Genomic DNA, 24,000 nt, shown 5'->3' on the forward strand with positions numbered 1-24,000 from the left:
CTCAAGCTATTACCTTTTGTTAGTGCAACCACAACAGAACTATATTAGGCAAGGGTCAAGACACACACTACCAGGGCCTGGGTTTCATCTGCAACATTTTGGAAAATTTAAGATTCTAAACATATTCTAGAAGAAGCAACTTTGTCCTTTACAGATTCACAAAGCACTGCAAGCTACAGTCCTTTTCCAGGTTTAGGCCAGGCTTTGAGAATGCCATTCTCCAGGGGCTCCTGGACCTTTCCCTGCCCACTCATCAACATCTTCTTTCGGCTGTTCCCATTAGGGGTCGCCACAACGGATTACCTGTTTCCATTTCTTCCTGTCCTCTGCATCTTGCTCTGTCACACCAACACCTGCATGCCCTCTTTCACCACATCCATAAACCTTATCTTAGGCCTTCCTCTTTTCCTGTTACCTGGTAGCTTCATCCTTATCATCTTTTTCCCAATACATTCAGCATCCCTCCTCAGCACACGTCCAAACCAATGTAATCTTGCCTCTCTGGCTTTGTCTCCAAACCTTCCAACCTGGGCTGACCCTCTAATATACTTATTCCTAATCCTGCCCACCCTCATCACACCCAGTGCAAATCGTAAAATCTTTAACTCTGCCACATCCAGCTCAAACTCCTGCCTTTTTGCCAATGCCACTGTCTCCAACCCATTTAACATAGCTGGTCTCACTACCCTCTTTCCCTGCCCACTACGCTACAGTAATGTACCCATATAGCTTAGGCTACTGCAGCATTAGCATTGATCAATATGAAAATAGTAGTTATGCAAGTAAACTTACCATAACAGATGTCTGAATAATCACTGCAGCAGTAATTGCTCCCTCCTTCCACTCACCTTGTTTTTGGTGTGTTTTTTTAGGCCAGGGTGTGGACATTTGTTTTTTGTTTTTCCTAGCAATGCCATCATAGGGCTTAGCCTCTCTCTCTCTCTCTCTCAGTTGGCATGAAAGCTCTGAAGAGCATGGTGCCCAAAATGGTCTTTTAGTCGGCTCATCTGCCTGAGTGTATGGAAAGCATCATGAAGCTCTGGGAGCTGGACAGCCATTATATCCTTAACAGGATATAATCCATAAAGCTTACGCTACTGACAGATCTGACAATTTCTGTAACGGTGTTCAGCGCCTACAGGAAATGAGTACTGGGAGTGGGGGTCCTATAAGGTGTCTGCCAACCAGTCACACTTCCCCCTCTTAGCTGACATTTACAAACCCTTAACTGAAAAAAATACAAAAGGTTCCCCAATGGGGCACTTATCTGAATAAGTGTAGGCAATGGTGGCAGCCTACAAAACCACGGAGAAAAGATGGACAGGAGCGGAGCTCCTGTATTCAGACTGGCAGCAAGATAGTCACGGATATTATGCTCCTACGTCCATTTATGCAGTCCTACACCCAAGGGCTTAGGTCATACGCTAGATATAGAAGCATATGGAAGGTTTTTGGCATTGGAATGCTGGGCAGATGTCAGATTACCTTGGTGAGATAATACAGTTAGTACAGTAATACTACAACACTGATTTAAGGAATGACATGAATAATGTAGATCTTTTAAGAGGCTGACAGTGTCAGTAATGCCTCAAATATGAAGGAAAATCTTCAAAAAAGAGAGTTGAAAATAAAAAAAGGCATTTTAGTGCACCTACGTTGAAAAATGGTTATATTAAGAGAGTCAATAACCTGCTGACAATTCAGCATCCACTGACTTGACATGACCAGCACTTGCTAAAGGCACTACTACCTTAGGATTTCTATGTAACTACAGGGATCGGAAGACAGTAGTAAAGTGCAGTTGTGTACACTTACCATAAATGAGTGTTCACTGTTGCAGTCATTACATTTGGGTTATCCTGCTGGCAGGTTGCCCTCAGTTGGCCTGAATTCCAAAGTCTTGGGTCCTGTGTCGGCTGTTGTCGCCCCTTCCCTGATGTCAGGTCAGGGGTATAAAAGAAGCAGCCGATGCCATTTTCTTTAGTTTTTCTTGCCCCAGATGTCAGGTGCCCCCTAAAAGGGTATCCAAAATTTATATGTATATATAAAATTACATGCAGTAATATAAACTTTTACTTTCATCCATAAGCAAATACACCACATAGGTTGTATAAATCAGAGAAGGAAAGATAGGTTCCATCAGAAGAAAAAGGGGGGAAGGCGGGTGGGTAACCTGGACTGCAACAGTGAATACACTCGAACATCTACATTTATGGTAAGTGTACACAACTGTACTATGTTCTTCGTGTTTCATTATTGCAGTCATTACATTTGGGTAGATTCACAAAGCTATGGTTGGGAGGCTGGAGCTAAACAGCATTAGGAGCGGCTATGAGACCCTGCAGAACTGCAGTGGCAAAGCCTGCCCTGGATTTAGAGTAGAGTGGCAGATGATAGTGCTTTGTAAAGGTGTGCACTGAACTCCAGGTAGCTGCCTCTAAAATGTTCTTGGTTGGTACTCCCTTGAGAAAGGCTGCTGAAGTGGCTGCAGCTCTGGTGGAATGTGGCCTAATGCCCTTAGGCACTGGCTTGCCATGGTATAAGTAGCAGAAACGAATGCAGTGGCCTATCCACTTTGAAATAGTCTGCTTTGAGATGGCCTTTCCTTATGAACTTGCAGCATATGCCACTAGTAATTGCTCTGTCTTTCTGAAAACTTTGGTTCTGTCCAAGTAGAATCTAAGCTGTCTGTGCATGTCCAAAGAATGCAGAATTCTTTCCCCGTTGTTCTGTGGATTTGGATAAAAGGTTGGCAGATGAATGGTTTGGTTAAGAGCCACACTTGGACACCACTTTAGGCATAAATGTTGGGTTTGTCCTCAGGGAGACCCTGTCTGGATAAAAAATGATGAAAGGTTCCACAGCCATGAGTGCCTGTAGCTCTGAAACTCGTCTTGCAGAAGTTATTGTTAGGAGCAGAGCTGTTTTCCAAGATAAAAACTTTATATCAGCAGTAGCAGCTGGCTCAAAAGGAGGCAGGGTGAGTTTTTCCAAGACACAGTTGAGGTCCCATGCCGGCACTGGTGATCTCCTTGGAGGCCTTAAATTTCTGGCTCCTCTGAGGTACTGTTTTAATAAGGGATGAGAAAAGATTGGTGGCTCTGCATTGTAATGAGCCGAGATGGCAGAGGCATGAATTTTAATAGATAAGAAAGATGGGCCTTTGTCCAGCATCTCAGTTAAGTATTGTAAAATCTGAGGAATATTTGGCATAGCTGTATCTGTTCCTTGTGCCTGGTTATTTTCCAGCATAAAATTTTCTAGTACTAGGCCTTCTGGCTTCCAAAATGACATCCATCACAGCTTTGCTGAGAGGTGTGTTTTTTATGACTACATTATCCGCCATGCTGTCAGGTTTAAAGTCCTGAGTTGGCTGTGCAGGATCTGATTGTTTTGCTGGGACAGTAGATACGGGACTTGAGGTAAGGTCTACGCTGGGCATTGAGACAAGCTCCTTAATACTGGGTACCAGTGCTGGCGGGGCCAGACTGGTGCAATCAGTATCATCTTTGGCTTCTCCTGTCTGACCTTTAGGAGTACCTTGGGGAGGAGAGGCAGAGGGGGAAAGGCATATACTGATAGGTTTTGTCCAGCTGAAGGATAGGGCGTCCACTTTCCATGCTTGTCTGTGATAAATCCTTGTGCAGAATCTCTTTAGCTGGTAGTTGTGAGGGGAGGCAAATAGATCTATGTCCGGGCATCCCCATTTCCTTGTTATCGTGCTGAAGACTTGTGGATCCAGCTGCCACTCGTGGGGATCCATGAGGTTTCTGCTTAATTCGTCTGCCAGAGTATTTTTCCTTCCTGGCAGGAACTGTGCCTGCAGATGTACTTGGTAAGTCAATGCTGTGTCCCACAAAGTCATGGCTAGTCTGCAAAGGGGGTAAGAATGTGTGCCCCTCTCCTTGTTTATATACCACATGACTGTGGTGTTGTCTGTCTTTATCAGTAGTTGTCCTGGATGAAGTAGGTCCTTGAAGGCTGTCAGGGCATTTTGAACAGCTAGCATCTCTTTTTGATTGATATGTAGATGCATTTGGTTTGAGGTCCATGTTCCCTGAATGCATCTTCCTGCCATGTGGGCCCCCCCAGGCATAATCTGATGCATCCGTTGTTAGTGTCTGCCTGGCTGGGGGTAATGTGAACGACTGTCCCTTGTTTTGGTGACAAGCCTTTGCCCACCATCGACACTCCTGTTGCAGGCAGGGAATGAGAGTAATTATAGTTTCCAGGCTGTGGCAATGTTGAGTCCAAACACTTTTTAGGTACCATTGAAGTTTCCTCATATGCAGTCTTGCATATGGAATTAATAGGATGCAGGATGCCATGAAACCCAAAGCCTGCAGAATTTTTCTTGCAGATAACTGGGCCTTTGTTGCTAACATTTTGAAATAGGTAGTCAGTTGCCTTTGTTTATCTGGCGTGAGATAAGCCATCTGGGCAGTTCTATTTAAGCATGCACCCAGGAATATTATCTCTTGAGAGGGTACTAGTTTTGATTTATTTTCGTTGACTGTGTACCCTAGGCCTGTCAGAAGTCTTTTCACAAACGCCAGATGCTGTAGAAGGATGTCCTTGTTCTCTGCTTAAATTAGACAGTCATTCAAGTAAGGGTATATTTGTATTCCTCTGTCTGCAGAATGCAATTACTGGTGCCAGGCACTTTGTAAAGACCCTGGGCGCAATAGATAAGCCGAAGGGCAGTGCAGAGAATTGGTAATGCCTTGAGCCAGCCTTGAATCTGAGGTATCTTCTGCATATTTGTCTGACTGGGACATGCGGGTATGCCTCTTTTAGGTCTAAAGTTACAAGCCAAGCGTTCTTGCCCAGCATGGGCAGAAGCTGCTGCAAAGTCAACATTTTGAATTTTGGTATATCCAGGTATGTGTTCAGAATCAATAGGTCCAGTATTGGCCTCCAGGTCTTGTCCTTTCTGGGCACCAAGAACAGTCGAGTAAAATCCTTGCCCTTGCTCTTGCTCTGGCACTTGTTGAATGACCCCCATGTCCATGAGGGATGAGAAACTTGTTTTTGTGCCTCTGCCCATTGATTTTTTGGCAGATCTGGTCAGCCGTTTGTCTTTGGCAGGGTATGGAAATGGAACTTGTAGCCTTGTGACACGATGTTTAGAACCCACTTGTCCTAGGTTATAATGTGCCAATTTTTTTAAAAAAGTGCTAATTTTCCCCCTAAGGGTGCTGCCAGAATAAGTGCTTGGTGCAGGCAGGGGGAAGTCATTGGGACTGTTTCCTGTAAGCTTGTGATTTGTCTTCTCCACTTTTAGAGGTAGAAGCACCCCATTGCTTTGACCTGTATGAACCTTGCACCTGGGATCTGCCTCTAGGGCGTCTGGATCTGCCCCTTTGAGGTCTGTCTGACACAGGAAAGGACCAATTCTTTGTTGGCCAGTGTCTACTAAACCTAGGTGGCTGTACTTTGACCGTTTGCATATATTTAGCCTTGTCCTCCATTTTCTTTAACACCTCTTCTGCCTTAACACCAAACGAAGTATCATGCTGTAAAGGTGCATCTAATAATTTAACTTTAACATGATCAGGCAGATTTTGTTCCTTTAACCAAGCATGCCTTCTAATTACAGAACCTGTAACTGCGGCCCTGCAGGAGGCCTCTAAAGAATGAAAACCACATTGCAAAGTTTGCTTTCCAACTTGTTCAGCTGTATGCAATATATCCTGCATTTCCTTGTTTTCTGCACATTCTGAGTTTAACAACATTTTCTGCTTAAGCAATGCCATGACATGTTGCTGATATTTGAGCATATGAAACTGACAGTTTAAGGCCCTTATAGCCAAGGTAGCAGATGTGTAAACCCTTTTTCCTCATCTGTCCAGTGCCCTAGAATCTCTGTCAGAAGGGGTAGGGTTTTTTGCAGCGGAAGCCTTAACTCCCTTGGGACCCTGAGAAATAGTTTTGGGGTCTGCAGTGGGGTTTTTAAAAAGGAATTTATGTGAGTCAGGAACCCTGTAGTATCTGTCACGCTTAACAGGAGCTGGAGGTAAGGAGTCAGAGGTAAGGCTAGACTCCGAAAGCACATCATCTACAATCTCTAACACAGGAGGGATGGCAAGTGGCTTGTGCTAAGGTAGTAACAGGAAATCCCTGAGCCTCTTTTTAGATTCTGAAAAATCTTGGCTCTCCCAGTGGAAATGCTCCCTCATGGTATGTAAGGTTTCCCCAAAGGAATAGTCCTCAGGAGGAGAAGCTGAAGGTATGGATTCTTCAGCATCAGAATCCTCATAGGGGGGAAAAGAATATTCCTGATCAGAAGAGGAATCAGAAGAAATGAAAATCTGATCTGAAGATTAATAGTCAGACTCTTGCCTAGGCCTCTTATCAGGAGGGGGATGGGAAAGTACAGTTTTGTACCTACCATAAATGTAGATGTCTGATAGGAATGCATCTGCAGTCCTTACAAATGGGTTGTCCTGTTGTCAGGCAGCCCTTCGGTCGGCCGGATTCCAAAGTCTGGGTCTGGCTTCGTCTGGTGTCGCACTTCACCCGACGTCATAGCTGCAGATATTCGGGTATAAAGGCATCAGCCGACGCCATTTTCCTCAGTGTTTCTTGCCCCAGATGCCAGGTGCCCTCTAGGAAGGCTAAATTTGGATAAATGTCAATGATTCCAAATAGTAGAGAGCAACCACAAAAAATTAGCATGTATGTACATATATACAAACAAATACACCATAATAGATCCCCCCCCAGCTAGCTATAAGATGGGCAAATACCCTAGGAGTACCACAGTGGGGAAGGTGGGTGGGTAATCCTGACTGCAGATGCATTCCTATCGGACATCTACATTTATGGTAGGTACAAAACTGTACTATGTCCTTCAAGGATGCATCTGCAGTCCTTACAAATGGGTAGAATACCATAGCTAAACTAGGGGAGGAGGAAAAAAGAAATTATGGTTTAGTTAGGATCCCTTGCAACACAGCAGTGGCAAAACCTGCTCGGGATCTGGAGTATAAAGGTAAATTATAATGCTTGGCAAATGTATGCACGGAGGTCCAAGTAGCAGCCTCTATAATGTCCTTGGTGGCCACTCCTCGTAAGAAAGCTGTGGTAGTGGCTGTAGCCCTTGTAGAGTGAGGCCTGATGTTATCTGGAGTTTTCTTTCCATGGTAGGAGTAACAAAATCTAATGCAATTTCCTATCCACTTGGAGATTGTTTGTTTTGAAATTGCTTTTCCTTCCCTTCCTGTTGCATATGCTACCAGAAGCTGGTCAGTTTTCCTATTGCTCTTGGTTCTGTCCAGGTAGTAGCGTAACTGTCTATGCACATCCAAGGTATGTAGCAGTCTTTCTCCCCTGTTCTGTGGGTTGGGGAAGAAGGTAGGTAGGTGGATAGCCTGATTTAAAGATACTCTGGATACCACCTTAGGCATGAATGTAGGATTAGTTCTCATGGACAGTCTATCTTGATGGAAGATCAGGAAGGGTTGTACTGCCATTAATGCCTGTAGTTCAGATACCCTTCTTGCTGAAGTGATTGCCAGCAGGAAAGCAGTCTTCCATGATAAGAATTGTAATTCTGCTGTTGCTGCTGGTTCGAAAGGGGGAAGTGTCAATTTCTCTAGCACAAAGTTCAAGTCCCATGTTGGCAATGGTGGTTTCCTTGGAGGTTTTACATTTTTAATTCCTCTTAGAAACTGCCTTAGCAGAGGGTGTGAGAATACTGGAGGATCCAAGGTGTATTCTGCTGAGATAGCTGATGCATGTATCTTGATGGAAGAATAGGACAGGCCTGTGTGGAAGAGCTCTGCCAAGTATTCCAAGATGCTGGCTATGTTTACCAGTGACACATCTTCTCCCCTTGCAGTACTCGAAATGAGAAATCTTTTCCATTTTGCTGCATAATTTTTTCTGGTTGAGGGTCTGCGAGCCTCAAGCATAATGTCTTTAACCCTTTGGGATAAATTTGGGTTAATTGATCTTATGTGATGTTCCAGGCAGTCAGGTGCAGAGTTTTCAGGTTTGGATGCAGGATGTTGTAGTTGTTCTGTGTTAACAGTAATGGAACCAGGGGTAGTGTCCATATCAGTTCCCGAGATAGGCTCCTTAGTAATGGGTACCAATGTTGCCTTGGCCAGTCTGGAGCTATCAGAATGATCCTTGGCCGGTCCTCTTTGATCTTCAATAGCACCTTGTGCATCAAAGGAAGTGGTGGGAATGCATATGCTGACAGGTTTTCCCAACTGAAAGATAAGGAGTCCACCTTCCATGCAAGTGGGTGGTACATCCTCGTGCAGAATTTCTTTAGCTGGTGATTGTGTGGAGATGCAAATAAGTCTATTTCTGGGAGTCCCCATCGCCTTGTGATGGCCTTGAAGATGTCCGGATGCAGCATCCATTCGTGGGCATCCGTGGTAGTTCTGCTTAATATATCTGCTAGAATGTTTTCTTTTCCTGGTATGAAAACAGCTCGTAAGTGAATGTTGTAGCTCAGAGCCACATTCCATAGGTCCAGTGCCATCCGGCATAGAGGGTATGAGTGTGTGCCTCCCTGTTTGTTGATGTACCACATCACTGTGGTGTTGTCTGTCCTTATCATCAGATGACCTTGTAAGAGAAATGGTCTGAATGACTGGATTGCCAATTTTACTGCCAGCATTTCCTTTAGATTTATGTGCAGGTGTAGCTGGTCTTGTGTCCATAAGCCTTGTATGCACTTGTCCAGCATGTGGGCCCCCCAATCGAGGTCTGAGGCGTCCGTCGTGATGGTTTGGCTTGGTTGAATGTTGTAGAAGGGCAATCCTGTGTTTGATTGGCAGGCCTGAGCCCACCATAGGAACTCTTGCTTCAGGCAGGGGATTATAGGAATCTTGGTTTCTAGGCTGTGCTTGTGTTGAGACCATACATTTTTTAGGTACCACTGTAGCTTTCTCATATGCAGTCTGGCGTGAGGAACCAGTATTATGCAGGATGCCATGAAGCCCAGGGCTTGCAGTACCTTTCTTGCTGTCAGATGGTTCTGCTTTGTTAATGCCAAGAAGTAGAGAGGTAATTGCTTTTGCTTTTCTACAGTTAGAAATGCCATTTGTTTTGATGTGTCCAGCTCTGCACCCAAAAAGGTTATTCTTTGGGATGGTATCAGCATTGACTTTTTTATATTGACTGTATATCCCAGGGCTTGTAGCAGGTACATGACTCTTTGTAAGTCTTCTGTTAGTTTGTTCATGTTGTCCGCTTGTATGAGGCAGTCGTCCAGGTAGGGGTAAATTTGTATTCCCTGAAGCCTGCAATGAGCAATTACTGATGCCAGGCATTTCGTGAACACTCTGGGCGCAGTAGATAAGCCAAAGGGCAATGCTGAGAATTGATAATGCTCTGATCCTGCAAGAAATCTGAGGTATCTTCTGCAATTTTGTCGTATGGGAACGTGCAGGTATGCCTCCTTGAGATCTAGAGTTACCAGCCAAGACTCCTTGCCCAGCATGGGAAGAAGCTGCTGTAGAGTCAGCATTTTGAATTTTGGGACAATGAGAAATGTGTTTAAAGCGGACAGGTCGAGAATAGGCCTCCAGTTGTTCTCTTTTCTTGGTACCAGGAAAAGTCTGGAGTAAAATCCCTTTCCTTGTTCCATAGATGGTACCTTTTCCATGGCTCTCATCCTTAACAATTGAGATATTTGTTTTAGAGCTTCTACCTTTTGATTTGGTGGTAGGTTTGGCATTCCTCTCTTTCCTGGTAGAGTATGGAAATGGAACCTGTAACCTTGGTTTATAGTTTGCAAGATCCACTTGTCTCTTGTGATGTAATGCCAGTTTTTTGAAAATAAAGCTAGCTTTCCGCCTAAGGGTGCTTCTATTTGTTCCCTGGTAGGCGGTGCCAGAGTCAAGTCACTGTGATTGTCCTGATGCAGTGGTGGTGGCTGCGCCCGTGCCTCGCTGGTTGTTACCCTGCCACTGGCGTCCCCTGTAGGTACCTCTGGATTGGTTTCTGCCCCTTGGTCTTCTATCTCTGCCTCTCTGGGCTTTAGAGGAGTCTGGAAAGGACCAGTTTTTGGAGGGCCAATTCCTGCTAAACCTTGGAGGTTGGACCTGTAAGAAATCTTTCACTGTTTGTACAGATTTTGCTTTCTCCTCCATCTTCTTCAGTACCTGTTGTGCAGGTGGACCAAATAAATTAGCCTTGTCCATAGGAGCATCTAATAGCTTTGCTTTGACATGGTCCGGTAAGGTCTGCTCTTTCAACCATGCATGCCTTCTGATAACTGTGCCAGTCATGGCTGATCTAAAGGAAGCCTCCAGTGCATCATAGCCACATTTTAAAGAATGGTTACTAACTTGCTGAATGTTGTGTACCATTTCCTGAACATACTTCTTATCAAAAGGTTCATCAGAGGACAGTTTTTTAGTTAACTGGTCTAGCATAAATTCTTGATATTGTATCATATGAAATTGACAGTTCAAGGCTCTAGCTGACAGAGTAGCAGAAGTGTAAACTTTTTTACCCCATCTCTCTAAGGACCTGGATTCCCTTACAGAGGGGAGGGTTTTTTTTGCAGAGGTAGATGCTACAGCCTTAGGACCCTGGGAGATAGTCTCGGGATCTGCTAAAGGAGCCTTGTATAAATGGTGATGTGTGTCCGGGACCCTGTAGAACCTATCGGGCTTAACAGGGGCCGGAGGTAAAGAATCAGGAGCAGTGCAAGCATCATTAAATGCATCATCTACAACAGAGAGAAATGGAGGTATAGCTAAAGGCCTATGTTGAGGTAAATGTAAAAAGGTTCTAAGCCTTTTCCTGGAGTCTGAAAAATCTTGGCCCTGCCACTGAAATTGTTCCCTCATGGCATGCAAGGTTTCCCCAAAGGAAAATTCCTCAGGTGGAGAGGCAGAACGGATGGACTCTTCAGCATCAGAGTCTTCGTAAGGGGAATAAGGAGTCTCTGGAGGGTCTGTATTTTCTGGATCATCAGAGGAATCATCTGTGGACACTGGCTCGCGGGGCTCTGCTCTAGGCCTCTTCTCTGGAGGTGGATGAGAGGCCCTGTCTGGATGAGGTTGGGATCCCCGGATTAAAGAAATAAGATCCTCTGTCAAAGAAAGCATTTGAGAACTGGAAGTGGGCCTGTGAGAGGGGGTCTTAACAGGCACAGTCTTTGTAGCTTTAGCCCTAGCAAAGGCCTTAATGGACATGGCTGCGGGAGGCCTAGCGGCTCCACGTGCAGGAGTTGAAGTATCCAGGGGAATAGTGTCAGATAAATCCTGAGAAATCACAACAGCAGGTTGGATTTCAGAAACAGACTCCACGAGGTTAGAAGAAACCTCGGTAGAAGGTCTGTTTTCGGCTGCAGGAAGAGCCGCTTGCTCGGTTTCAGCCGAAACCGAGACACTCGCGGTTGGCTTAACCGTGGTTTCGGCCGAAACCGCAGACCGCGAGTGTCTGTCCTTTTCTTTGCGTTTTTTGGAGATTTGCGAAGTCGGAGGATCCGACGGCATAATATAAGCGAAATCAGAGCCGAAAAACTGCTCAGCAAATTCCAACCGACGTCTAAGCGTCCGTCGGTTAAAAAAAGCACAGGCTAGACAAGCTGCTACGTCGTGGTCTGGGCCTAAGCAAGGTAAGCAGTAAGAGTGGAAATCTTTATGAGGTATTTGTTTCCCACAAGTTAAACAGTTATTCACTTTTTCTGACATCGGCTGAGGCAAGAAAGAGTCCCCAACGGGGTACTTAGCTTTTTAGTAGTCTTCGGAGTAGTATTCGGTAGTAGTAATCTCTGGTTCTGACCGACCGGCACTTGCGAACAGCTTCTGCTTCGGGCGCCACGCGGCAAGAAAGACTGAGGAAAATGGCGTCAGCTGATGCCTTTATACCCGAATATCTGCAGCTATGACGTCGGGTGAAGTGCGACACCAGCCGAAGCCAGACCCAGACTTTGGAATCCGGCCGACCGAAGGGCTGCCTGACGACAGGACAACCCATTTGTAAGGACTGCAGATGAATCCTTGAAGGACATCCCCTGATCTAGCACAAAACCAACAACCCAGAAAATTATGATCGGGGCCTAGGCAAGGAATACAGTAAGAATGAAAGTCCTTATGAGGTATTTGCTTCCCACAAGAAATACAATTATTAACTTTTTCTGACATCAGTTCTGGAGCAAGAAAAAAGTTTCCCCAACGGAGTACTTAACTTTATAGAAGACTTCAGATCTGAAATTCGAACTTGAAAATCTCAGGAGTCGGCCGACCAGCCCTTGCAAACTGCTTCAGGCACCGCGCGGCAAGAAAGACTAAAGAAAATGGCGCCGGCTGCTTCTTTTATATTCCTGACGACCTGACATTAGGGAACGGGCGACAACAGCTGACGCAGGACCCAAGACTTTGGAATTCAGGCCGACTGAGGGCAACCTGCCAGCAGGATAACCCAAATGTAATGACTGCAACAGTGAAACACGAAAAACATCAGCAGCTTTGCTATCCAACAAGCGGCTGAACCATGAGACTGACAGATGTAAGTCAACCAACTGTAAGAGCAACAAACTTGACTACTTTCAGTGAAACAACTCAGACTGTAGTATGGTTTTAGAAAACCAAGAAATGTGAGTGACTGACACTACATTTCTCAGCACAATATGTCAACAATGTTTGCTGTGTTATGCAATCCCTTAGCAGTTACATTATCTTGTCAAATCTTATTAACTACACTGAAACTTTGTTGTTTTTCTTTCATGCTTTCAAATCTAATACCCATAACAAATTTCTGTTAAGTGTGCTGCCCTTAGCCCAGGTTGTGTCTAAAAGGGTCTTTCAACTAATTCACTTAAACATTATCTTTCCTGAACACCTGCATTTTGTGACATGTATTATTTTCTGGTCTGTTTCTTTAATACCTACGAACTGTATCCATAAAGGTAAATTTAAAGCAAGGCAGATACTCAAAGTGCAGATAACTTTTAGAAAAAGATACCAAAGAGGAGTTCAGAAGCTCTCATTAACAGCTAATTAATAAATAGGTCCTTCAACTCATTTAAAATAGCAAAAATAACTTCAGTAACTATAAAGCCAACTACACGGCTAACAACCAACTTCTCAGAGTTGCTTATTTCTGCATTTCCAAACCAATAGAGGGACTTATTTTCCCCTTTTGACTGTATTTTAAAAAACTAATGACATACTTAAGAAACTTACAAGACTAGAAGGCTATTGAAAAAGTGAAGTACCTTTTGCTAGATCATCTTCTTCTTTATGTTTGCTGGATGAAGATGACGAACTGCCATTTTTAGGGTTTGAAGTGCTCTACAGAATTAAAACCAGAAAACTTTTAGACATGTAAAAATGACAAATTATTTCCCAGTGCTATCACATTAAAAACAATCTCTAAGTGACAATGAAAACAATTGCGCAGAAAATACAACAACTTTTAAGTTGATAGTTACCTACTCTTCTCATGTATTCAAGATTTGCTTGCTATTAATTGATTAAATATTTTAGATAACATGATAAAACGTTATGAGAGGAGCTCATAAATTGGATCTTTAAGAGTATGTCTTGCAGCATATCCACATTCTGGGCTCTGTCCTGGACAAAAACGTCAGTTTTTAGCACCCTAAATGGAGCTACACCTCATACAAATTCCATGATTATGTCAAGTAAAACTGGCAGCTCCTACACATGCACTTTAACACTTTCCCAGCCTCCAATCTCAGATATTTTACCAGACACACACAGACGATAGCTGGCTCATTTAGCACCCATTCTGGTACCCCTCAAATGCAAACTGAAAGCAAAAAAAATAGGCTGCAAGTCCATTCTCCCAGATCTGCGATCCATGAGGATCAAAAAAAATATGTTCCCATGCCTTGCACTCCTCTGTCCTGTACTGAGGAACCAGGTAACTGAAATACATCTCTGACACTGCTATCTAGGGATGTCTGAAAGCAGCCTTGTTTATTTCATACTTGGAAAAAAAAAAAAAAAAAAAAAAACGATGCAAGGCAGAAGCAGGATCAAAGGTGTAAAATGTTTATTCCAAGTTAAAATTGTCGAACAAGCACAAACAACCACCACAGTTCAGTTTAGCGCGCTTTCACTCCACTATTGCAGAGCTTCCTCAGACCAATTATGAACACAATTACTTCCTTTTTATAATAAAATAAAGTGTTAATTAATTAAAATAATTTCCTTAAAGAAGTAGACTGGATATTTATATGTATAAAACATTCAAACTCCGACACAAAATCCATACCATATACGAAAATAAAATGTACAAGATTATTAACAAAATATAACACCACAACTTAAATATTAAAATACCCACGGCATAGAATACAAAAATGCATCTGGAATGCCAACCATAAAAATAAGGTGACTCAATAATTATAACCAGCCTGAAATGTTCACAAGGACTAGATTCAAACCCATAACCACAAATACACATATAAAACTTATTGCAAAAGCGGAGAAAAACAAAATGTACATTACATAATGAGCAAACTGGACAAATATAGTTCATAGTTTTGCTTGTCTCAATTTCAACACACTAGCAATACTAATACAATCATTCAACCCTGGCAGTCTCCCTGCATCTAATTTAAGCTGCCAAATCAATTCCCTGAATTCAGCCCTAGCTTCCCAATTGCCACCTCTTGGATCACTAGCCACTTGTTCCAATATCGCAAATTTAATACTCATATTGTGACACACTGAGGAGTGCTTATAAAAGGCATTAGATTCCTTCTTTTTAGAAATCTCATACAAGTGTTCATAAATCCTTTTCCTAAGTGTACGTGTGGTCTTACCAATATAAAAACTATTGCAACCTTCACAGATCCCTATGTACACAACACCCTTTGCCACAATTATAATGCTTAGGGAACCGAAAGCTAATGCCCCTAGATGGAATGCTCACTTCCTTCTGTTGCAAAATATACTTGCACTGACTACACATACCACATTTAAACATTTCCTTCCCACCTTTATTTGCCCCTTTCTGCTTGTCGCCTTTCATCTCGAAAAAATCTTTAAAGTTCATCCCTCTCGAAAAAATCTTTAAAGTTAATCCCTCTTTTCCTTATAAAAGAGGGTTGTAGAGGAATGCACTTACTCATCTCATCATTCACCCTTAACAGTGGCCAGTATTTTTTAATAACCTGTTCCACCAAGTGCGACGTCGCCAAAAAGGTATGAATGTTTACAAAAAATCTCATTTTAGCTGTATTTACTGGCTCACTCACCAGTCGACCCTTGCCAAGTAATGGAAATAAATTTGCCTCCCTATTATCAAGCACTTCTGCGACTAAGTTAGTTAAAAGAGTTGCTGGATAATTTCTTTCCTTAAAAAGAGAACAAATAAAGTCAAATTCTTGAAGTACAGCATAGTCACTTGTCATTCTAGATGACCTTATCAGTTGACCTTTGGCTATCCCCTTTTTTTGATGATACGGGTGTGCACTATCAAAGTGCAAGTAAGTATTTGAGAAAGTGGGTTTTCTGTATAATTTGGATTGAAAACAATGATTTTCAGTATCTTTATAAATGGTAACATCTAAATAGTTGATGGCAAACTTGTCTATCATGTATGTAAATGTTAAAAATTAGGTACTGTTGTTCAAGTAAACCATAAATTCTTCAAATAACTTTTTAGTGCCTCTCCAAAAAACACAAATGTCATCCAAATATCGGGTGTAAAAAGAAATATACTGATGCCATGTAGTGTTGAAAACAAACTTCCATTCCCAGAAATACAATTCACAATTTGCATACAAAGGGGCACATGGAGCACCCATTGCCACCCCTTTCCTTTGTTGATACAAATCTCCATTGAAGTATATAAAATTATTTCTAAGGATAATATCTACAAATTCCAAAATCAAGTTCAACGCATTACCTCCCAAACCACCTTCGGAACTCAAAACTTCGCAGAACCACTCCAACCCCGTGTCGTGGGGAATACTAGAAAAAAGTTCCACTACATCAATAGTAGCAAACCAGCTGGAAGAATAAAATTTGTCCTCAGTAATACTTCTCAGAAAATCCCAAGAGTCTTTAGTTCATAGGTTCATAGGTTCATAGGTTCATACTAGGCTATCTGCCCGAGGGCATTTACAAGCCTAGCCCATCGTTTTGTGGCTTACGCCACCCCTTAAGTATGGGGAACTATACCCATTATTTTGCTGTGCCTCTGTCGAGCAGTGACACTGAGGTAATCCCTGGGGTATATCTGCGATCTCCCATCCATTGGTCAAGATTTCTCTTGAACAAGGCCAGCGAGGTGCTCTGCCTCACATATACCGGGATTTTGTTCCACAGCATAGGGAGTCTTTGGGTGATGAATCTATCCCTCCAGCACGTCCTATTAATAGCCGTGTCGAGGTTTAAGTCTCCGCCCTTGTGGCTCTGATGGATCTAGATTTTTGAGGTGAAGCATATTCATCAAATCTGGGTTTGACATGGCCTTGTATGTTAGGCAAAGGTCACCTCTGAGCAAGCGGTGGCGACTGAATAGAGCTGGAGTTCTTTCAGTCGGGCAGCATAGGACAGATTTTGAGACCCTTTATCCTTTTGGTGAGGAACTTTTGTGGCCTCTCCAGCTGCTGCAAGTGTCGGGTCAGATACATTCCGAATGGGGCATTGTACTCAATCATTGGTCTGATGAGTGATGAGTAAAGGGAGACCATGACCTCCCTTGATCTAGATGAGAATCCCTTCATGATAAGGTGGGCAATGTAGAAGGTCTTCCTAACTACTTTAGCTACATGGGTGTCGAATGACAGACTACAATCAACCTGGGTCCCCAAGTCCCTGATAACTTCTTCTGTGCTCAGTGGATTGCCACCTATTTGGTAGCTAGGGGTAACCTTGTTTTTCCCGAAGGGTATGACTATGCATTTTTTGGCATTTAACTTTAGGCCATGGCTCTGGAACCAGTTATCCGTTTCTGTGAGACCCTTCTGAAGGATATCTGTGTCCGATGTGTTTTCTACTATGGCGCCCAGTTTGCAGTCATCTGCAAACTTTGTCAGCCATAACCCTCCTGTGTTTGCTTGTACTTCGGAAAAGTAGATGCCAAACAAGAGTGGGCCCAGGACTGAGCCCTGTGGGACACCACTTGTGACAGGCTTTGAGTCTGACATGGCGCCAGCAACTCTGACCCTGTGGGTTCTGTCACTCAGCCAGTTTGCAACCCATCTTGTGATGTATGGGTTAACATTTAAGCTGATGAGTTTTTCAATGATACCCGAGTGAGGTATTGTATCGAAGGCCTTCGCCAGATCGAGGTAGGCTGTATGGACTGCCTTTCCCTCATCAATGGCTTTGGTGACTGTTTCAAAAGTCAACCAAGTTTAAAAGGCATGATCTGCCTTTGACAAAGCCAAACTGGGTTGGATCCAAGGTCTGCAAATTCCCTATGTCTTTATTTATGAGGTCCATTATGATCCTCTCCATGGCTTTGCAGATAAGGCTTGTCAAGCTAATAGGCGGTAATTTCCAGGGTCGGTGGAGGCACCGCCTTTGTGAAGTGGGACCACAGTTGCAGTGCGCCACTCCTGGAGTGCGTATCCAGAGGTAAGACTTTGATTAAATAGCTGTCCTAGCTGTGGGTTTAATTCCTCATTGAGTTCGTGGAGCACACAGCCGGGGACACCATCGGGTCCCATGGATGCTGTGTTTTTTGCTTTGGAGAGAGCAGTTCTAACTTGGGCGTTGGAAATGTTTGGGGGGCTGCAATCGTTTGGTATAGATATCTCTCCTTTTGGGGGGGGGAGAAGTTTGCACTGAACCTGTCAGCCAGTATGTTGGCAATGTCTGTAGGATCAGTAATCTTCACATCATTTTGGACTAGTTCTGAGCATATCTGGGAGTTTCCTCCCAGGTTTCTAACATAGCTAAAGAATGCCTTATGATTGTCTTTTGAGTCTTTAGCTATTTTTCTCTCAAAATTTGCTTTGGATGATTTTATGAGAGCTCTTAGTTTTTACTTATAGTGATCAAGGGTGTCTTACCTTTTAAGGATTTTGCTCTATCTTGTAGTAGCTTCTTCCTTTTGTTGTAGAGTTTGTTTATGGCTGGGGTCCACCAGACTGGACGCTTGCCTTTGGTACAAAGAGTCTTTGTTTTGCTTGGGATTGCCTTATCCATGCAGTCCTGCAGGTGCTGGTAGAAGGCATTTGTAAGTGATTCAGCGGCTTGAGTACTGTTTTCCCGGCTCGGGGCCTTAAAGGAGACCACACTAGTCTTTAGAAGTGTGAAGTCGGCTTTCGAGAAGTTCTTTACTGTGGTCTTTTTTATTTCAGGTGGGGGTGGGATGAGGACCTCCAGCGAGATTAGTTTGTGATCTGATCTCACCAGTGAGGGGTATACTTCCGGTGTTGAACATTGTGCTCCCATGTTCGTGATGATGAGATCAAGTATGTTATCTCCTCTTGTGGGGATGGTGACTAGTTGTACCATGGCATTTGAGTTTATGAATTCCAGGAACTTTTGGGCTAGGGTGTTTGGGCTTGAGTAGTGTTCCCAGTCTATATTAGGGTAATTGAAGTCACCTAGTATGATGGTGTTTGGTGATACATTTATCCCCTCTAGTGTTTTCAGGAAGGCCATGTGAGGTTCCTGAGTTTGTGAGGGTGGCCTGTAACATGCTACAATTTGCAGAGCAGTCTTGCCTATGGTTAATTGCACCTGGATGGTCTCCGATGCATCGTGCGTTGCCACCAGTCTTGAGGTGTGGGTGTCCTTGATGAATATGGATACCCCCCTCCTTTCTTGGTATTGTCCGGATTTTGGGGCCGGAACGCATGATATGAGGTAAAACCTGATAGTGCTGGGGTGCTCTCAGGAGCCTTGAACCAGGTTTCTGTCACAGCACAGACATCGATGCTCTCCATATTGAGAAGGGCCTCGAGTGCGTGCATTTTGAGATTTAGACTTCTGGCATTGAGCAGCATTACCCTTAGTTTTTTCCTTTTTTGTGTTCTAGGGTGGTAGGTTTAGAATTTGAGCCTTGCCTAAAAAAGGCACTATGGGGGTGGCAAGAGCCTTTGCCAATATCCGGAATCCCAGGGGTGACAGGTGCAAGTCGTCCCTTGCGAAGCAGCGTGGCTTGTCCAGCATGTCATCCCAGGCAGACAGACACTGGATCCCCTTTGAATGACACCAGTGTTTAAGCCAATTGTTAAAGCTGATCATCTTATCTCTGCATTGTGGCATCATTCTTGGTGAAGGTAGGATACTGCTCAAGGTCAGGGTCATACCTGCCCGGGCTACATAATCAGAGAGCTCCTCAATGTCTCTTTTCATGTAGTCCAAGGAGGTACGTCTCAGGTCGTTTACACCAGCATGGACAATGACTGAGTCGTATTTGTACCTGCTGTTGAGAGACCTGAGTGCTTGCGTTATGTGGCGGATTCTAGCGCCCGACAGGCAGCTTACTGTGACCTTCTCCTTACTCAGTCTGGTGAGCGGGGCGTCAGTGTGTCTGACTATGGAGTCACCAATGACTAGTGTGTCTGGCATTGTGTTTGGCCTTAAGGGCTGTGACTGTTTGACACTCTGACTGTGAGGTCTATGTGTTGCAGGTGTTGTGTTCTGAGGTGGTGGTTGTTTGGGTGTCTGCTTTGGTGGCCTCTGCTGTTTTGGTAGATTTTTGATCAGAGCCTCCGAGTATGTCTTTGTGTGTTTATGTGTATGATTTGAGGTTGTGATGGTACTATGTGAGACTGGGTCTATAGAGTGTGTGGTAACCTTCTCCTCCTGACTGGTCTTGCCAGTTCTATGTGGAGAGAGCTCAGCCTCCAGTTTGGCCGTATAGTTGCATCTCTCGCATGTATTTGTGTTTTGTGGGAGGGGGAGAGGGTTGTCTGTGTACATGAGGCAATTGTAACATTGCCTCAAAATTCCCAGGTTCACCAGCTGGGCAGGAGAGGACACTAGCAACTGATCCCTCGACATGCTAGAAGGAATAGACAAAAAAACTTTGAAAAAGATTCCGGGGGACGTGGGTGACGGAGAAATGGGGGTTTGCCTTTTTGGGGTACTATCTATGACAAGAGTGCCGTATCAAGGTAATAAGTACTGTAGGAGCAAGTGCTAGGTTTAACAGATAGAGAATATTCTACTTGGAGTCAAGTAGAGATGATCTTTTAAGTTATAGGATACGCTGATTAGATCAGTAGTATAGTTCGAGGAAGGTAGTTTTAAGGGAAAATTTGAAGAATTATCCTTTTTACCCCTTAGTAATATGGGGTATGCTGTTAAAAAAATTCTTTAACTGAGAATCAACAAACATAGCCAGAGGTTCTGTAATACTTCCAGCCCTCGCTACAATCGGTCTAAATTTAAGTTCATTTATTCCTTTGTGAACTTTGGGGATCCCGAATATAACAGGAATTTTAGGGTTATCAACATGCAAAAAGTTAAACAGATTTTCATTAATAGCACCCTGGAGTAAATGGTCGGTCAAAAAATATTTAATCTTATAGTAGGCAATATTGATTTTGTTGCGTGGCACTGCAGTATAACAATCTATATCCTGCAAAATGTCATGAATGTACATTTCATATTCATCATTGTACATTGATATAACCCCACCCCCTTTGTCTGGTTTCATAATTCTGATCTTTTCCTTTTTTAATGATGCCAATAAATCTTCCTCATCCTTAGACAAATTATTGTTAGTGGGGTTGTCGTAATAATTAATGCGCCTCACCTCCTGTTCAACCATTTCATCAAAAAGCTTCAAGAAAGAACTGGTAGGTGGATTAAAAGTACTTCTTCTAGATAATTCACAGTTGTCAACCTGTGTTCCCTTAAAATATATTTGTAAATTCAGCTTCCTGATGAAAAGTTTAATATCAATTAAGGTGTTGACCATAGAACCATTTCTAATAGGTACAAAATGAAATCCTTTAGTAAAAATACTAAAGTGCCTGTCATCTAAAACTAAATCCGTAAAATTGTAAATAGTAAAATTATCCTTTTTACAAATTCTAGGATCAATCATATTTCTCACTAGGTCACTATCCATTTCACCGTCTAACTCATGTGATAACGGGGTAGCGAAATTCTGTGAATGAAACATGTCATTACCAAGCATAGGCTCCTGTTTGCCCACTAAATACCCCTCACCAGCTAGTTGCATGCCAATACATTCATCATTCAATAAACCAATATCAAAATCCTGAATATTTAGTATTGCTTGGTTCTCTCCTGTGGTCTGCCCCCCCCCCCCCGAATGACGGCACTTTCTGATGTGAATAAGTCCTTTGCTTGCCAGCAAGCCTTTCACGTCTCCTCACAGGGTCCTCCCCTAAAGGGAGATTATGCTGATCTGAAGTGTTGTTATCATGACCCCCCACTTCGGAATTGGCAGTCACAAAATTCTTGGACTGATTGACAAAGTTAAAAGTAGGGTAAGCTCTACCATTCCTGTAGTCATTTAAATCACGGTCAAGTTTTTTACCTTTCTGTAAATAATTTTATCACAATACTTACCAATCTCCACAAACACATTATCATACTTTCTATCATCCAAATTAGCTTTATGGGAGTCAAAAATTTTTTTATGCAAATCATTAGTCTCCACAAGTAAAACTTAATTCTGGGACTGATAGTCCCTAACCATTCATTTCAACATCTCTATTCCAGTTGCATTAAATAAATTAGTTAACTGCTTGTACAATTCAGAATTGTGGTTAACATTATTAGGATACTTAAACAGTCTAAGTCCCTTTGGAACTCTCTCAGTGCAAATACATTCGTTAAGATAATCAATTTCTAATTGGTTGGTCTTTAATAAATATAACTTGTCTCTAAATGTATTAAAAACCTCCTCATAGGTCTCAAAATGTCGGTCAATATTAAGCTCATTGAAATGAAAACGTCTGTTAGACCAATTATCAAAATTAAAATTGGAATTAGAACTAGTCTTTTCCCCACAACCAGGGGTTACCGTGTGATTACCGTCCTTTTTGTTGTGTTCATAATCTCCGTGCACCAAAACGCGTTTCTCCACTTCACTGTGCACATTATTTCTCAACCCTCCAGGTTCTTGCCGACCCTCACAAGCCTCTCGATACTGCATTTGGTTGCCAGGTACAGCTGAACTACCTGGTGTAGAGTTTTTAGAGTTTTCAAGGATTTGAGAAAGAAGCACCATAACCTGCTGGAATTCCTTCCTTGTCATAGGCATGCTGTTGTCGCTGTTCAGCTCCTTAAACACTTCCGGTGTTGCCACAAACACCTCAGAGTCTGCAAACTCTGCCATGGAAAGTAAGACCACGAACCACAAATCCAAAGAAGAAAACCAAAAAAAAAAACTAAGCCAGGCAGAAGCAGGATCAAAGGTGTAAAATGTTTATTCCAAGTTAAAAATGTCGAACAAGCACAAACAACCACCACAGTTCAGTTTAGCGCACTTTCACTCCACTATTGCAGAGCTTCCTCAGAACAATTAAGAACACAATTACTTCCTTTTTATAATACAATAAAGTGTTAATTAATTAATTAAAATAATTTCCTTAAAGAAGTAGACTGGATATTTATATGTAATTCAGGCTGGTTATAATTATTGAGCCACCTCATTTTTATGGTTGGCATTCCAGATGCATTTTTGTATTCTATGCCATGGGTATTTTAATATAATATATCCTTTTAGGTTGTGGTGTTATATTTTGTTAATAATCTTGTACATTTTATTTTCGTATATGGTATGGATTTTGTGTTGGAGTTTGTATGTTTTATACATATAAATATCCAGTCTACTTCAAGGAGATTATTTTAATTAACTAATTAATTAACACTTTATTGTATTATAAAAAGGAAGTAATTGTGTTCTTAATTGTTCTGAGGAAGCTCTGCAATAGTGGAGTGAAAGCGGCTAAACTGAACTGTGATGGTTGGTTGTGCTTGTTCGACATTTTTAATTTGGAATAAACATTTTACACCTTTGATCCTGCTTCTGCCTGGCATCATTTTTTTTTTTTTTTGGTTTGCTTCTTTGGATTTATTTCATACTTGACAAGGTGAGATGACTTGTTGCTGTGAGGCTAGGCTCAATATAATTTATTAAAACTAATATTAAAATGTATTAGTTGACTTCCTGTTTTCAATGTGTATGTTACTTTTTTACACAGACATACAGGATGCTAGCTTTCTTTGCTATGCAGTACAATGTCACAGTTTCAGATGGTACTCATCCCACTGGATATCTCATAACAGCTATAACTTTTTTACTGTCCCCGAGTCCCCAGAAAGTCCCCGATTTTGTCTAATATTTTTGATATGTTACTTATAATATCTATGATAGTCTGCCAGATTCTTAAGGACAACAGTCACTAATTAAAGACGGAAATATGAGCTTTAGACTTCATGGCCTTCAGAAAATATTAGAAATAAAAAATAATTTATGTACTCATCATAACATTCCATCTGTGTTGCCAATTTTCATTCTTCCTCAACTCTTGGGTTCAGATCGGATCTGACTCGGCCACTTCTACTAGCGTGTGAGTCATGAAAGTTCAAGCTCCTCCCTTTCCCATAATGCCCTAGTCGCTAAAATACCTCAGATCTTGTTTGCTGCCCCTTACATCTGTAGAGCATTGAAAAGGAGTAAAATAGTACGATAACTAACAAAATCTGGGACTCAAAGGAACATGGTTCCTTCAGCATCTTCGATCCTTCCAAAAGGACAATAAGGAGGGGGTTCGTGGGAGGGTAGTTGAGGAAGAATGAAAATAAACAACACAGATGGAACATTATGCGAATACATGATTTATCTGATGTGGTCAATTTTCATTCATTCCTCAACTTTTGGGGTAGAGTCCCAGTTACCTAAACTGGGGGAGGACTCTAAGGAAGGATATTATTGAGTACCATTGAACTAATTTGCAATGAGCAATAAAGTTATGAGGATTAGCCCAAGTTGTGGTTGCATAAATATCATCTAGAGAAAAAGCTGAAGTAGCAGCCATAGCTCTAGTAAAATGTGCTCTTGGTGGTTTGGGTAAGGGTATGCCCAATTTATTACAAACAA

The 24,000-nt window shown here is 42.5% G+C and overlaps 1 protein-coding gene across 1 annotated transcript in view; it reads right to left on the reverse strand.

Annotated features, from left to right (window-relative positions):
- The window catches only part of STAM2 (signal transducing adaptor molecule 2), a gene marked incomplete in the record, with an annotated part of 1,442,819 nt that overhangs the window by 807,450 nt on the left and 611,369 nt on the right, over positions 1 to 24,000 (reverse strand). Inside the window, 1 exon segment of the mRNA XM_044074901.1 lies at positions 13,193 to 13,268. Coding sequence (XP_043930836.1) covers positions 13,193 to 13,268 — 76 coding nt within the window.

This window comes from Protopterus annectens, chromosome 6.part0 (genome assembly GCF_019279795.1).
Source record: "Protopterus annectens isolate FY-2018-M chromosome 6.part0, PAN1.0, whole genome shotgun sequence".
NCBI classification, from domain to species: domain Eukaryota; kingdom Metazoa; phylum Chordata; order Ceratodontiformes; family Protopteridae; genus Protopterus; species Protopterus annectens.